This window comes from Equus caballus, chromosome X, assembly GCF_041296265.1.
Source record: "Equus caballus isolate H_3958 breed thoroughbred chromosome X, TB-T2T, whole genome shotgun sequence".
NCBI classification, from domain to species: domain Eukaryota; kingdom Metazoa; phylum Chordata; class Mammalia; order Perissodactyla; family Equidae; genus Equus; species Equus caballus.
The window spans coordinates 116559838-116577039 of NC_091715.1; the positions used below are offsets into that span (position 1 = coordinate 116559838).

General features: G+C 49.2%; 1 protein-coding gene across 1 annotated transcript; it reads right to left on the reverse strand.

Annotated features, from left to right (window-relative positions):
- Positions 1-326: 326 nt before the first annotated feature.
- Positions 327-6610, reverse strand: LOC106781385 (rhox homeobox family member 2). Its single transcript, XM_023633693.2, has 4 exons — positions 6282-6610; positions 5744-6116; positions 4360-4405; positions 327-839 (listed from the first exon to the last, which is right to left on the reverse strand). Exons 1-4 carry the CDS (start codon positions 6397-6399, stop codon positions 723-725), a joined length of 654 nt encoding a protein of 217 aa, XP_023489461.1. The 5' UTR covers positions 6400-6610; the 3' UTR covers positions 327-722.
- Between the last annotated feature and the right edge of the window lie 10592 nt (positions 6611-17202).

Here is a 17202-nt window from a genome sequence, read left to right on the forward strand (position 1 = left end):
CTCAGCGAGAATGGGGCTCAGGCCTGCCTTGAAACGCACTGTTCTCTCATCAGGGACTCATGCCACTCCATCTGACACATCTGTATGGTCCCAACGGGGCAGGGTCGGGGGACGATGGGGTGTTGGGGGAGAGGGTGGCAGAGAAGAGGTGGGTCTGTGTGAGCCTGCCACGGGCACTTGGGAAACTTCTGAGATGTGCGTGGCCTGCCGATGGTGACTCAGAGATACTCCTGCATGACAGGAAGCCTCCTTGGCCGTCGGTCTGAACGGCATCTTCTTCGCAATTTCCATCAAACTCACTAACCCCATGTAACACACAAGACAAATTTGCAGAGAATTCACAACTTTATTGAAAATACAAACACGTGCCCTACAAGAGAGGGTCAATGACTGTGTACTTTTATTTAACACATTTAGCAGGCATTTGGTGAACTGCTCTTGATGGTGAGGGATGCAGAATTTGAACTTGGCTCAAAAGAACTTTGAAAAAACTGTCACAGAGACCATTCTTTAGAAAATGTGGGCTACAAAAGGCCCCCTGATGGTAAGGGAGCAGGCCATGCCACACGACAGCAGCCACAGGGAAGGAAAGGTGGAAGAAGCTAGGGCGGAGGCGGCAAGAACACAGGAGGAAAGGGAGACCCGGGCGGCAGAGGCAGCCCCGGCGGCAGCGGCTGCAAAAGCATCCGCATGCAATCCGGAGTCCGAATCAGGATGGTACTTCAGGGTCTGCCCGAGCCAATGACGACGGGGGGGCCCAGGACCACGGGGGGCATGACTCTGAACATCAACGCCCTCTGCCATCTCCTCCACTTGGCCCTCCTATTCTTAAACCAAACCTTCAAACAGAGGGAAAAAGGGATTGGTTTAGTACGTTGAGCGTTTAATGTCATGAAAAAACACAGCAGGCAACTCTCTATGCCCTTAAGATTTTAAACTGCGTCAGGAGAAGCTGTTTCCTTCTTGCGAAAATATCTTAGGAAAGTTGCCACCATGGCCCCCCGCCCCAGCTCGCCGTCGGTGAGCACTGGCCGCGTGCCAGGCTCCGGCTTGGCAGATTGCTGTGTCTCTCCTCCCACCTTTAATGTTATTTTCCCCACTCTCGGACGCAGGTGTGGCTGAGGAATTGCACTGTGTCCCTGCTGTGATTGCTCTGCTTGGTACGTCTGTGTCCTGACAGCTGCCCCTCAGCTGTCCAGCTGCCACTAACCCCGCCTCACTAGGCAAGTGTCACAGTGGCCTTGGGGAAGCACAGTATGGTAGGAAGTGGGTGTCTCTTAAAGTCATCCTGAGGGGAACAGCCTCCATGTTGAAAAGCCCATCTTCAGTGTACAGGAAATAATCAAAGGGGGTGTGTGGGATTTTTAAACCAAAGCTTTCCTTCAGGGATGACTAAAGGGCCATTCATCCTCTGCCACCTCTTGGTAGTTAAAAAGATGGCATTGCGAGCGAGGCTCGGTCAGAGGGGGCCCAGGGAGTTTGTGGCCGGGCTTGCTGGGACACGAGGATAGCTGAAGCCATGGACACTGCTTTAACTTTTTAGACTTTAGGGGAAATGAATGCTTAGACTCACTAAATTCGGGCCGACTTTACTAAAGTCCCAAATTTACCGAGTTGACTAACTCTCTTAAAATCCTTGCCCAGGCAAGAGTTTGGAGGGAAAGAGGCATACCGCTGTCACCGTTGTCAATTCTGCGAGCTCCGACCTGGCCCACCCTCCAAACCTTCCTGGGCTCGGGACCAGGTCAGCCCACTGCTCCAGGACCCTGGGAGGGGGCCGCTGATGCCCGGCATGCCACTCAACCTAGGCCGCGCCGCTCACCCAGGAGGTCCCCTTCTCCTCCCTTATGCTTAAGGCAAGAAGATGGAACCAGCGGTTGGGGAAGAGAGTCGACAACCGTGTGGGTGAGGGGGTCACAAAATATCCAAACAACTAAAAATAAAACTGCCCTTTAGACTACATTGTCCCCTCAGCATCCTAGTCAGCTCAATCACGTCGTGTTGACTATTTTGGGACAGTCCCAGTCTGCATCCTCCTCTCTCTGCCTGTTGCCTTATTTTCACTCTCCCACCGTAGTGTTTGGGTCCTTCTGTGTGAATATGTAGTCTAAAAAGCCACTGTGATAGGGCTCACTTTGAGGGATCCAAGCATACCAGCGGTCAAACCTGCATAAACACAACCAAAATGCAAATCGGGCTCACTGAGGTAAAGGCTGCTACTAGCTGCATATTTAAAATACCGGTTTCCTAGAACGACTCTTACTGTTAATTGCAGACTAAGGGGGAACCTCCCTTAGCATTTTCTTCAGACAAATGCTGCATGATCTCACTTTTATGTGGGATCTAACAACAAAAAACCAAACTTGCAGAAAAAGACCAGATTTCTGCTTACCAGAGGCAGGGGCTGGGGGGGTGGGAATTGGACGAAAGTGGTCAAAAGGTACAAACCTCCAGTGAGCAGATAAATGAGTACTGGGGCTGTGATGCACGACGTGACGAGCACTGTTAGTTACCACCGCTCTACCACGGTTACCACTGCTCTACGGTATCTCTGAAAGTTGCTGAGAGTAAATCCTAAGAGTTCTCACCACAAGGAGAAAAACAATTTTTTCTTTTTTGGTTTGTAACTATGTGAGCGATGATGGAGGTTAATCAAACTGACTGTGGGGATCACTTCACAATATGGGGGAGTCAAAGTACCGTGCTGGACGCCTCAAACCTAGACGGTGCTGCTTACCCGTCAGGGCTCAGTGAAACCAGGGGAAAACGTCTTTGGGAAATTCATGCTGTAGAGTTTGGAAACAGGTGAGAACATCCTCTCTCTTTCCTTAGTTGTTTCTTGTGGCTCCTCGTCCCTGCAGAACCCCACTGAGGGAGCACTGCGCAAACCCATGCAGGGAGGAAGTCCACGCACGAAAACTGAAGTTTTTCTTTTCCTCTGAGCTTGCTCTGCCTGCTTGCGAAAGCAGAGGCCTGGTCCTCCCGGCCCCGGCCAGACCCGACTGTGAGCCCAGCCCTCGGCCTCAGGACGCCAGCGCTCAGCGGCCTGCTTTGTTGGGCTGCTTCTCAGACACCCCGTCACTAGGTCTGCGGCCCGTTTCCGTCACTGCCCTCACACACGGTCTCTGCAGCAAAGCTAATAAACCCAGCCTGATTTTTCTTTTCCTCTCTTTCTGTCTTTTCTCCTTCTTCTTTTTTTCACTTCCAAATTATCCTTTGACACAACTTAGACTTTCCTACGATCTCAAAACATCACCTCTTGATCCATTGACCCATAAATTAGTCATCACTGACTGAGCAAAGAAAAAGCATTTCAAATTCCCACAGGTGAGCATCCAGCCTGAACTAAGAGCCATCCCCCGCCTCCCCCCCCCCCCCCACCAAGTTCCACACAACCCACCGCTTCACGACAGCGCCACCGGAAGGAAGGACACACCTCTTAGGTGTTAGACATTCCTCCAGAGAATATTCACCAATGCACTTGGAGTCTCAAAAATTTGAATGTGTGTGACGTCCCCAAGGCATACGTTCGACTCTCTAATTCGCGCCTGGCGCTTGCACCTTGCTTCCACCTTTCTTAGGTCGGTGGAACTTTGAAATTGTTGTACTTTCCTTTGTTTCATCTTTTGGACATAGTTACAAGGTTGCAACACCCCCTCCCGTCCCCGCCACCATGCACAACCTACTATGTTAGCAGTGTTTGCAGGCTCACATATCAAAGAATTGCAGAAGATTAAAATTTAGGGCCGCCATTCTCTACACCACTCTGCCAAACACTTCAAAACAACGGCAGGAGGACCAGGCGCTTGGACTCATGCTATACCCTCCCCACCGGTCTCGGCCGAACCAAACACACATCAGCTGCTCCTCTGCTGTGTTCTATGTGTGAATTACGCCCCCTCTTCAATGCCTAGATACTTATAAATTCACTCCTTACATAAAGAGCTTATGCTTGGTTTTAAGTAATTTAGTATAATGGAACTTCTTGGTGCATTCATCTGAGCAATTTCCACTTCAGACTTAACCCCAATGTGACTCCACACACAAGTGTTACCTAAAGGATACCCGTGTCAAAAGGAGTTGAGCTATACATACACATCTACCTTTGTATATAAGGAACAGTGTACTAATGATCATTTTTTTTTCTCCTTTAGGAAATCACGTTCCTTCTGGTGACGGGCAGTTTCCAAAAGCTGCTGTTTACTTACCCCGTTTTCCACCCACCAGGACCCCAAAGTTCAAAACTCATTTCCCAAACACGGAAGAGGCAACAAAAACACACAAACGTGAGACCGTGTAGGACAGAAGCAGGTTTTAGAAGGGCTGCCCTGCCGAGCTGCTTTGTTCAGGTTTACTCACCTGCACCCTGGCTTCAGTCACACCCATGCGTCTAGCAAGCTCCTGTCTGAGGGGGAAAAATCGCAAGTGTTCAGTATTTGGAGCTGTGCGTTAAATTAAATCTAGCGTGATAGTGCATTCTTATTTGAAACTTTTTCTTTCAGGGAAATGTCAGCCATTTGCTTTACGAACCCACTTCTGCAGTAGGAAAACTCACACCACTTCAGGACTGACAGTGAACTGACGTTGACAAAGCACTGAAGGAGAGCCAAGTATCACGGGTGAAGGAGGCACGGTTCCCAAGGACACATGAAGTTCTAGTTCACCGAGTGTTACCGACTTCAAAATGAAAAAGAATATCTGACTGAGCAAATTTCCCTACCAACTTTCAACCATTGCTCTCACTCGTGTTATGCGTTAAATTAGAACCTTAAAATAGCCTGCTATCTATCTATCTATCTATCTATCTATCTATCTATCTGTCTATTATCTACTATCTGCCTATGAGTGATGAACAGGCTGGAGTCCATTCCTAGACGATGCTTAAGGATGGCACAAACTCTCTGCTGTTCATTCTTCGGTTGCACTTATTTTTTTTTTTTTTTAAGATTTTATTTTTTCCTTTTTCTCCCCAACGCCCCCCGGTACATAGTTGTGTATTCTTCGCTGTGGGTTCTTCTAGTTGTGGCATGTGGGACGCTGCCTCAGCGTGGTCTGATGAGCAGTGCCATGTCCGCGCCCAGGATTCGAACCGACGAAACACTGGGCCGCCTGCAGCGGAGCGCGCGAACCTAACCACTCGGCCACGGGGCCAGCCCCCGGTTGCACTTATTTTTAAACTTTTTTTAATCACCAGCTCCCCACCCCACTCGGCTACACTATTCCCTAGTATCTAAGATGAGGCTTGCTTTACGGACAGTTTTCTCTCAAGAACAGGATTTACGGGGATGCAGAAAAATCGCTAATCAAGATCAATCACTTTCAAACGCAGCGTTTAAAACTATGAAAATCAAGGCAAAAACAATCCGTGAACAACAGATGATCCAAACGTTAAACAAAGGCACGATCCAGTCCGGCGTTTGCTTCCCCCTGCCTCACGCTACTCACTTTTCTCCCTGGCCTGGTCCCGACCGAACGTTTTCTATCTTAAAGGCGGCAGCCAAAGTTTCCTGCCTCGATTTATTGAAATCCTGAATGAAAACATTTACCTTGACTCCCAAGAGGCACAGCCCTCACCCCAACCCTAGAACCCAAGGGCAGGGGCGGGGGCCCTGGCAGCCTGGAGTCCCCCAGGTGGCTCTTCGTGAGGGAGGGGAGGAGAGGGACCTGTGAGAGAGCCGAAGGCCGCCCTGGACCAGCCCCACATGCTGCCTGGAAACGACGCGAAGCAGAGCAATCGGCTTACCGCAACCACAATTCGGGATACGGAGTGTGGCGGAAAACGCCCTCCAGCTCCCGCAGCTGCACCGGGGTGAACGTGGCGCGGCGGCCCGCCTGCCGCCTGGCTCCAGGCTGCGGACATTCGACGGCGGCCTGCGGGGGCTGCTCCTCCGGCCCCTGCTCTCCCGCTTCTCGGCCGCCATCGCCGCCGGCCTCGCGGTTCGCGGGAGCTCCCGCGCCAACGGCGCCGTCGTCCTTTTCTTCTCCTTCTCCTGCTCCGTCTCCTGCCTCTTTCCCTTGTGCGGCTGCTGCTGCTGCTTCCTGCTCAGGTTCGGCCTGTATCCCTTCTTCCTCTTCTCCTCCGTCTGCGCTAAGCGAGATCTCCACACGTTTCGCTTCTGCAAAGGAGGAATCCCAAAGAGAAAGATCAGGGCGTTGGAGCCCAGGCTGTGGGAAGAAGGGGGTGAGGGGCTGCATCGGAGGGGTGTCCTGTCCGCTCGCCTCTCCCAGGGCACGCTCCTTGCTTGGAGTTGGCCGAAGGGCCTGTCCCGACCACCACTCACCATGCCCTTCTTCCCGGTCCTCGTCGTCTCCCTCGTCGCTGCACTGCTGTGGAGGCTCCAGGTCCCGAGTGCTGTCCAAGAGGCCGTGTGCTTCTGGGGATTCTGCTCTGGGATCCATGGCTCAAGGCTGGAGTGGCGGCCCGCGACCCGGCTCCTTCAAGGCTCTTCGGGCGTCTAGTCAGGTCAGAGCGTCTAGGCAGGTTAGAGCAGCTAGTCGGACTAGAGCGTGTCTGAGTAGGCGCCGTGTGTGGGCTCACCGCCAGTTGCTGGCGATTGGGCGGGCTGAGGTGCCCATACGGCAGGGGCGTGGCCATCAAATGGGAGGGTGTGCCTGCAAGGAGGGCGCATGCGCCAGGACAGAACTTGGGACTCCGGGTTGCCCTTTGCCCGACTACGCCCGACCTCCTGGGTTGTCTTTCCAGAGGAAGACGGGGTTGCGTTGGATCGTTCCAGCCGATTTGTGCAGGGGAAGCGAGAGAACCCACGCTAGCTCCGTAGACGTTGGAGAGATGTTTGGAGAATCTCTCTTGGCCCAGCCCTCCATATCCAGCATCCAGTCGTAGGCAGGGAATAGTAAACTAGTATGATTGGCCAGGAGGTTGCCTGCTCTGAGTTTTTGCAATGAGGCTGAAGTCAGAGTTCGCCATACTCCCCGGGACTCCAGGAACAGGAGCTTGGCCTTGGGTCTGGTCCGACAGGGGGAAATTCCCCCTTCTACCCCTCTTGACTAAGAATAAAATTGACACGAGACCAGATTAACAGGAGAAAAGCCAATTTGATAGGTCCACATTGGAGATCATACGAACGACGCTCTCCAAGATGGGCAAAGCAGGCTGCTTGTTACATCTTTTGACACAGAGAAACAATCTGTGCGAAAATGTCAGGACCGAGAAGCTTAGGTTTGGGGTGTGTAATTAGAGAGGAATTTAAGCAGAGTTTAGGCTTGAGGTAGCAAATTAGTCGAAGTAACGGATTTTGTGTCTGCCGGCTTCCTGGCCCCGAATTCCCTAGCTCTGGCGATCAGGCTGTCTCCGTCGCCTGGTGGCGGGAGGGTACCTTCCACATGGGACATTTATTTCCTGCTTTCCGCGGAAACAGAAAGAGGAGGGGGAAAGCCCCTTTTTGCATTGGCCGCTTCTCGAAGCTTCTTACCTTTAATTCAAAATCATCCATAGGCCCTTGTGGGATACTTTGGGGTGCCCTGCGCGGGGCCCCCACGCTAACCTGAGTTGCTTATTCTCCCCTAGTCTTAGTTTTCTTATCTGCCAAATGGAGACAACAGTAGAAGCTAACACACGCGGTTGCGAGAAGATTAATAGAGACGATTTAAAAAAACTTTATGAATGACCGTACCCTGTTGCCTCCCATTTCCTACTTCCATCTTTTTCCTGGTTATTTTTCATGAGGGCCCGTGAGAGGAGATCGAGATGCTTATCATCTGAGTGTGGGCACCGAGGAGAGGAGAGGATGTCTTCTTGTGAAAATGGCGTCCCTACCGTGTCTTTTTGGAGATGTACATGCTTCACGCAAGAAGCCCATGTCGGCTGCTGCGTATGCAGGGCAGCCGTGTGGGGAGGGCTGAGAAGGCCCAGCTGGCCATGGCGCCGTCGGTTCTCACCATCTGGGGAGGCGGATTGGCCCACCCAGGAGCAGGAGGCCCCACAGCTTGGAGGCAGGCAGCCCAGCCCCACCACTTACTTGCTCTGTGACCCCGGGGGAGTTAGCTGACCTCTCTGTGCCTCAGGTGCCGCATGTGTAAAATGGGGATCGTGACCGTACCTCCTCTGTGGTGTTGTGAAATTTGCATGAAGTAATACAAGGAAGGCCCATGGTGAAGGCTCAGACATCTTGAGCTGATGCCGGAGTTAAGGGGTCAAGACCGAGTGGGGTCAGTCCGCACGTGAGCCCACACTGTGACTGAAGGTGCCAGACATGGAGCGTAGCCCCTGCTCCCGAGTGGATATGAGAGTCTGTGGAGCGGCACATCGCTGTGCTTGCTCATGCTGGCGACATCATGTGGGAGCTCACCGCGCACCAGGGCCTGGCTAATCGGTGTGTTCCAGCCCTCCCCTGAGGAGGGGACCATCACCGTCTTTAGTTCCTGACCGAGGAAATGGAGGCTCAGAGACGTTCACTGACTCCCCCAAGGTTACACAGCTCGGCGGAAGTGCGCCAGGATTCAAACCTTGCAAGACACTTTGTTCTCAGCACCCCGTGCTAGAAGCAGGTTTGGCTTTTGTGGGGAAGAGGGTGTCCTTTGCACCTCACAGGATGGGTCAGGCATTGGCAGATGCTGAGCTGTGCAGGGAATCCCGGTTACAAGAAGTGGCGTGAGCTGCCCGAGGAGGAACCAAGTGCAAGCTTGTCTCAGGGAACCCCCACACGGCCAGAGTGGCCAGCAGAGTGAGTGCATGTAACACGTGACTTTGAGGGGGAGCTGGAGGGAGAGCCTGAAGACAACACTGGTGTGGGTGAGAACTAGTTTGAAAGGTGGGTTGGGGCCAAAGTTATGGGAGGAGTTCGAATGCCTGGATTTGGGCGTGGGTCACTGTAAGTGTTTTGGTCAGCGGCAGTGACTTGGTGAGAGCAGTGTCTTAGGATGCGGGGTAGAGGGGGAGAGTCTAGGGTGCTACCTGGCTCCATTCATTGCAGTGACTGGGGTGGGGCACATTGTCTGGACGTGGGGCTCCTGATTTGGAGGCCATGGTTGGCCACCAGGGAGATCGTGAGTCTCTCGGAACTCGAATGTAAAATCTGTCCGTACTGTGACTTTAAGCGTGTGCGCGCCTTCCCTCAGATTCTCAAGGGGGTGCGTGATGGCACTGACCATCCCCCTGCCAAAATACCGAAGCCCAGGGGTTTGAGTAAAGAAGCCAGGTTGGGAGTTGGAACACCTGAAGTGGGATTCAGCGCACAGCATTGCTCTTCTTGTTTCCTCCTCATAGCGAGAACTTCGGCCCCATGTTCTTGTCACGTGACACTGAGCAAGCCTCATCGTCTCTCTGAGCTTCAGTGTCCCAACGATAAAATAGGGTGACTGTTATTACTACTACTAATGGCTAAGGATAACCGTCTCACGGAATACTTTTTCTTTCTCTTTGTTTCTGTCTCTCTCTGCCTGGCTCATTTCACTCAGCATAACGTCCTCGAGATTCGCCCATGTTGTTGCAAATGGCAGCATTTTCTCTTTTCTCACGGCTGAATAATATCCCATTGTAAATATCCATACGTACATATACATATGTATGTATACCCCACATCTTCTTTATCCATTCATCCATCAATGGACACGTGGGTTGTTTCCATGTCTTGCTATTCCCGGAATTCTTGTGAAGCTAGAATGAAGTATGGAAAGCTACATTGCTAATTTTACCAGTAAAAATATAGGGGGTGATTTTTATTATTGTCAATTGTGTTAAGGGTTTTGACTTTTTATTTATTTGTTTATTTATTTTTTAAAGATCGGCACCTGAGCTAACGTCTGTTGCCAATCTTTTTTTTTCTCTTTCTTCTCCCCACAGCTGCCCAGTACATAGTTGTATATTCTAATTGTAGGTCCTTCTGGTTGTGCTACGTAGGGCACTGCCTCAGCATGGCCTGATGAGCGGGGCCATGTCTGCACCCGGGACCAAACTGGTGAAACGCTGGGCCTCAGAAGCGGAGCAGGCAAACCTAACCACTCGGCCACGGCGCTGGCCTCTTCATTTTTAAAAATACCTGTTATCATGAAATCTTCAAACATACACAAAAGTAGAAAGAATATTGTAATGAACCCCCATAAAAATAATCATCCAGCTTCCATATTTATCAGGCTTTTGTCAAACTTGCTTCCTCTAGCCTCTTTCATTGTCCCTCCCACCCTCTCTTCCTTCTTTCTTCGCTTTCGTCCTCCTCCCCTCCCATTCATTCTCCTCTTGTTGTGATAATTTAAAAGAAACTCAAGACAATATGTCTTTTCATCTCTATATTTTTATGTGTGTGCACTTTCTAAAAAAGATAGGCTTTTCCAACACAACCACAGTGCCGTCCAGGCGCATGAATGGTACCGTATTCCCTTGGTATCATCACCCAGTCGTCTGTATTCAGAATTCCCCACTTGCCTGCAAGGTGACTTTTTACAGTTTTTTTTTTAGGATGTAAGTTTTGCTGTGTCTACACTGATAGAGTAAGAGGAAAACTCGTGGGGGCCATTTGCCTTAGAAAGGGATGGACTAAATTAAAGAGAGCCCCTACATGTCTATGACTGCTGGTGGTTGTGTGTGGCAATGAAAGTGATTCAGTTCTTGTGTTCGCTGCCCTGTCATAGGACACCACAGGCTCTTCAGGTTGGTTCCAGGGAGCTGAATCATTTGCACACTAACTCCCTGCCCAGACCCTGGAACGTTGCATCCTTTTACCGTAACCAGGAGCTAAGGGTAAAATTCCATGATTTTTCTTTAAATTGTGCCTGAAATAGTAAGCCATTATGACCAGGAAGCTTGTACAACCACTGCCGTCCACGGCTCCACGTGGTGAAGCATGAACCAGACACCACCCCCAAGGATGTCTTCACCTCCGGCTGCCTGGGCTCAATCCTCAAAGGGCTGCTCCCTATGGTCGCATTCTCTGCAGGGCCCTTTCAGAGGGGAACCTTATATGACATCCTTCGTCCTTGCTATGATTGGGAAAGTTATTTGCTTTTAGTCTACTTGATGGTAAAAGAAATGCAATGTGCTAACTACCATTGACTTTCAGATGTTTGGGTCTAGCTCAGTCCCCATCTCCTGTAAGAAGCCTTCCCAGCCCATAGTACTCTCATCTTCTGAGCTCTTACTGCCTTTGAAATGGGACCAAGTCATTAGATTCCTATCACCCCTTACCTCGGTTGTGAGCCACTCTTAAATGTATGGGAGCACAGATGTATATGCATGTGTATGTACACGGGTCAATGCAGTATGTATGTGTGTGTGTGTGTGTGTATTTTGTGATTTCTCAATTAGATTGTAAACTCCCTGCACTTGACACGCTTCTCAGTTTTGCCCATGCAGAACCCCAAAGCAGTGCTGTGTACCTAGTAGGCATTCAGTAAGGACTTGTTGATTGGTTGGAGAATATAGATGAAGGGTGGATGGCCTTGACCAAGGCCAACAAGCCTGGGAACTTTTAATAGCTGAGTTTGTCGAGTGTTGGCTCCATCCTCTTATTTTCCTCCCAAGCCATCTGGCAGACCTGAGCAACAAACTCTGAGGTAGCAAAGACCTTCCCAGAAGACGTCTGGCATTTACTTGGTGGTCTTAGATACGGGTTGAGGAACAGATCAGCAAGGTGCTCCCCTCTCTGTCTGAAGAGAGGTCTGGCGAGCCGCCCTGGAAGTCTTCCCCGAATTGTGAAAAATTGCAGGTGCTCTGGGGAGCTGGTACTTTGGCTTCGAGACTGACAATGCCACACACCTGCCCAAAGCAGAAGACACCTTGAGAATAGTTGTGAGTAAGTCAACAAAGCCCTTCTCGTGCCTAGAGTGAGCTCAGCCCATGAGAAGGGCTGTGTGCATCCACGGAAATGAGCCACTGGGGCAACCGGTTCCCTGCACACTTCCGGTTCCTCAGGAGGCTCTTGGAGTCTAAGCTGGACGTGAGACCGTGTCCTTTCTCAGTCCCACGTTGAAATGACTGAAGGGAAGGGCATGGGCCACAGGACATATTTCACAGAGAGGCCGTATCAACAACACAGTCAATCCAGCTTGTGTAGGTTGTATGTATATGTGTGTGTGTGGGTGTGTGTATCACGTATTATATAATATAGGGTGTGTACCGTTTTATACATCTCTATATGTATATGTCTGTAGCCAGCCCTGGAGGTCTAGTGGCTAAGATTCTGTGCTCTCACTACCTGACAGGGTTTGTTTCCTGGTCAGGGAACCACACCATCCGTCTGTCGGTTTTCATACTGTGGTGGAGGCATGTTGCTGTGATGCTGAAAGCTTGTGCCACCAGTATTTCAAATGCCAGTTGGGTCACTCCCTGGTGAAATATGTCCTGTGGCCCATGCCCTTCCCTTGCGTCATTGCAAACATGGGGCTGAGAAAGGACACAGTCTCCTGTTCATCAGCTTAGACTCCAAGAGCCTCCTGAGGAGCCGGAAGGCTGCAGGGAACCGGTTGCCCCAGTGGCTCATTTCCATGGATGCACACATGTGTGTATCATATAGGAATGGCTCAAATCAAAGTACATGTTTTTTAATTTCTCCTGAATGAAAAGAAAAATATAAATGGAATGGGAAAAAGAGTACAAAGTATTGAAAATATTTCCTATGCAAACGACAATAGGTTTACATTACAGTTGCGATATTTAGCATTAAAAATACAGGAGGCTGAGTTACGTTTGAATTACTGGTAAACAACATATATATTTTTGGATGTGAATGTTTCATAAAATCCTTTTTTTCTTCTGCTGGGTGCTCTGACCTTCCCAGCCTATCACCTTGTCCCTGAGGCATAATGTTTCTTAAGATTCACTCAGTATGCCCGCTTATCGTGAAGAACCGTTAGAAAATGTGCCAGCAAGTAGGAGCAGGTCAAGCACGTCCTGGTTCGTTAGCTTGGGGCCTCCTCTCTCAGACGCTCCTAATGTCTTGGGCATCAGTGGGAAAAAATTTGAGATCAGAACTAGGTAAGCCGAGCGAAGCATCCAGGTAGAGAAACTCACAGGCAGGGATGGAGGGGAGAGACCAAAACATGTATGGGAGCAGGTCTTATAATGAGAAACGACAGAGTGGAACAATGGCAACCTAGGATTCTTGGCCTTAAGAGTGCTTTTAATTACATTCTTCTGCTTCTGCGAATGAAACTTGTTGAAAGTTAGCTCTCAGGCAAGGGCCACAAATGGGCAGCTGCAAGCTGAGTGTATTCTGCGGACCTGTTTTAGGTGGCCAGCATGCTTTGTGGTAAAACATCTCAGTTAGTTGCCAACATTTAAAGAATGGAAGGTTTCATACCAGCATTTTGATTTGGGGCCAGTCTTGAAAAGCTGGAAAATCTGGCCATCCTGACCCAACATTCTTGCCCAGCAACGCTGAGCTGAGCTGAATACCAGCCGTCCCCTTTGGGAAAGACACGTGCCAGTCCCCACCCTCCTTGCTGTTCTCACGCCTGGCCTTCTCAACATTTGAGTTTGTAACGCCAATCATTTAAAAACATGATTTTTTTATTATGAGAAATGTCAAACATATACAGAGAGAATCGTAGCATGAGTCCCGCGTCCTCATTACTCAGTTTCAACAGTTATTAACAGCCGTCGCATTTCATCAATGCCCTAACCAATGCTCCAACACCCCTGCATCTGCCCCTGGATTATTTCGATGCAAATCTAGGCCTCGCATCGTTTCATCTGTAAATATCTCAGCGTGTATCTCTAAAGGAACCAGAATGTGTGACTCCTAACCAGGCCTCTTCCCACTATGTCACATATGCCACAGGTTGTACCGCGGTGATAGGCTATATCATGGAGTAATAGTACTGAACATTTCTCAGGGCTTCCTCTGTCGCTGGGCGTTGTGCTGGGTACTTATGTGCATTATGTCATTTGTTCCCCTCATCAGTTCTATGACATAGATAGTGTTATTATTTCCATCGTATAGTCTCCACACAGAAATCCTCCCTAATACATATATATATATGCATGTGTATGTATACACATGCAAATGTGCACATATTTATTTATATCATATAGAATATATTTCTAGGGGCCAGCCTGGTGGCGCAGCAGTTAAGTGCGCACGTTCCGCTTCTCAGCGGCCCGTGGTTCGCCGGCTTGGATCCTGGGTGCAGACATGGCACCGCTTGGCAAAAGCCATGCTGTGGTGGGCGTCCCACATATAAAGTAGAGGAAGATGGGCATGGATGTTAGCTCAGGACCAGTCTTCCTCAGCAAAAAGAGTAGGATTGGCAGTAGTTAGTTCAGGGCTAATCTTCCTCAAAAAAAAAAAGAATATATTTTTATATTACTTAGATATATTATTCATATATATCTAATTGTATACAAAGCCTAGAAGAAGTAGTTCAACTCTGTTTTCTTTCTTTAGGAAATCGTGTTTCTTCTGGTAATGAGAAAGTCCCATAAGCTGGGGTTTACATATCCCATTTCCCACCCACAAAGATTCAAAGTTCAAAACTTATTTTCCAAACATGGAAAAGGCAACAAAAACACTCAACTTGAGAATGTCCGCAACATAGATGTCCAAGTCTTGAAGCAAATTTTAGAATGGCTGCCTTGCCAAATACGTTTTTTCAGCTATACTGACCTGCATGCTGGCCTCAGTCACGTGCATGAATCTTGCAAGCTCCTTTCTGAGGGGAGAAAACCACAAATACTCCGTGTTTGGAGTTGCAGACGAAATTCAATACACCATAGTCAGATCACACTTGCTTTTAAATACCTATCACACAACCCCTCTTCCCCGGGACATTATTCTGTAATATCCAGACTGAGGCCTTGCTTTAGGGGTGGTTTTCCCTCCAGACTAAATCTAAGGGGCACCAGAAACTCGGGATTCCAGATACATAATACATTTTGCGAGATTTTAAAAAATCAAAATTGATGATAATTATGAACAAATTATCAAAATTTTAGATAAAGACGGGATCTGACACTTCACTCGCACTACGCACCATGCCTTACTCTCTTCACCTTGATCACGACACTGGGTCCAATCAAACACTGTTTACAAAACCCTAGCAACAGGCCAAAGTTTGCCCACTTTTAATGCTGCATGAAAATACTTACCTTGGTGCCCAGGAGGCATTGCCTCTACCCTGGGGCCTGAGGACAGGTGGGCCCCACGGCCTTGGGATCCCTAGTTGTCCTTTGGCTCAGGAAGGGAGGGAAGAGGCTCTGGGAAAGAAAATGAGGCCTGGGTCTAGCCAGGGGTCCCTTGGAAAGGGAGAACCGCCTGAGCACGAAGCCTACCATGCTAACATGCCTGAGTAGGGAATTTGTTGTAAGATGCTCTCCTGCTCCTGGACCTGCAACAGGGTGAAAGCGGTGCAGTAGAATGGCCGCTGCCTGTCCTCAGGATGCCTGGCCTCCCGCCTGCCACCCCGAGGTTCTCTTTGTCTGTCCATGGGGCCAGGAGCTCCCCTACCAACATGGCCTTTTACTGGTGCCGCTGGTGCTGCTGCTCCTTCCTTAGGTTCGGGTGGTACTTCCTCACTCTCACCATGTGATGCAATCACTGAGGTCGTGGGAGGATTTGCATCTGGAAAGGAGAAAAGGCAAGTAGAGAGATCAGGGCATTGGATGCCAGGGTTCAAGGGCAGGAGGAGGCCAGGGCCTGGAACTGAAAGCAGCAGAGAGAGAAGCTCAGCATCAGTCTGCTCCACTGTCCCAGGGAAAGGTCATTTCCTGGAGTTCACTGAAGTACCTGTCACCATCCAGCCACTGACAATGCGGTTTTCCTGGTTTTCGCTGACTCCCAGGTAACCAGTTTCATCGTGCGGCACGCGGTTAGAGGCTCCTTGTCCTCAGTGCTGTCGCTGTAGCTGTGCGTCTCTGCAGACTCTGCCCTGCAGTGTGCTGCGATCCCTCGTTGGGTCCAGAGGTGTAACCAGCAGCCGAGTTGAATTGTCTCGGAGTGTCTGATCTTGGTGACAGTGTGTCAGCATCAGGTTCAAAGCATATGTACTTGTTTTGTTTTGGGGTCAAAATTATGCTCAGAGACTGAGTTTGTCTTTGCCGGCAGTTTATTTAACACAGGTTCACTGCAGGAATTTCACAAGCCAAGAGCATACGGGATAATATGTCTTAATAAGCTAATAAATAAATAACATATTCTAAAACGATGATAGATTAATTACACTATTGTTCCAGGCAAGGGGACATAAAAGAGATAAAGTCCAGATTTAGTCTGAGGTGTACCTTTCCTATGAGTTTCTTCTGAGGAGAGGCGGATTGGCCAATGGAGAGCTGACGTCCAGCTGCCAGTGCAAAATAAAAGCCCCCTGTTGCTAGAGCACATTGCTAGGGAATGAGGGAGTTGGCGTTGGTGGGCATGATGATCTTTGAGGGGCCACCGCTCAGTTTTCACCATCGCCCCTAAAAGAGTCACGATTACTACAGCAGAAGCTAATGTCCCAAGGATCTTTGCAGAGCTTATTTAGGTCAGCAAAGAGTCACCTTGCCCAGACCGACACGCTCGGCTATTCCTCACAAACTCTGGGCATTTATAACCCCCTTGCCATCCTTGCTTCTCCACATGTTCTTACGGATAAGCCCCCAGCAGGGTTCATCATCAGCTGAGCCACTGAGTTCTTATCAATGACAACAGATGAGACAATGACATCCTGACACAACTTCATTCTTATACCAAAACAACAAGTTCTTGTCTTTGTCATAAGCAGGTGCATTAAAACAACTTCACTTAAATCCCAAACAAGTGGATTTGAAATCATATCAAACCCATACACAGCAGTACTACATATTAGATGCCAGCCATTGGCTTTCTCACCACCAGTTGCAGTAAGTGGGACATGCTGGTGTGTGCCTGCACTAGTGCGTGGCCATAAAACACAAAATATTGTTTATTATTATGTAAAATATGTATAAATGTAAATTTTACACAGTATTTGAATGAATGGTGAAAAATATATTTGATTTTAGAATCATGTGCACTAATAATGCTTAAAAAATGCCTTTAATAAAGCATGTCAGCTTCAAATATTTATAAAATATTTTTTATATTCTACATATTTAAAAATATTGGGGCTGGCCCCGTGGCCAAGTGGTGAAGTTCGTGTGCTCCACTTTGGCGGCCCAGGGTTTCACTGGCTCGGATCCTGGGCGTGGACATGGCACCGTTCATCAGGCCATGCTGAGGTGGCATCCCACACAGCACAACCAGAGGCACTCACAACTACAATATACAACTGAGTACTGGGGGGCAGTGAGGG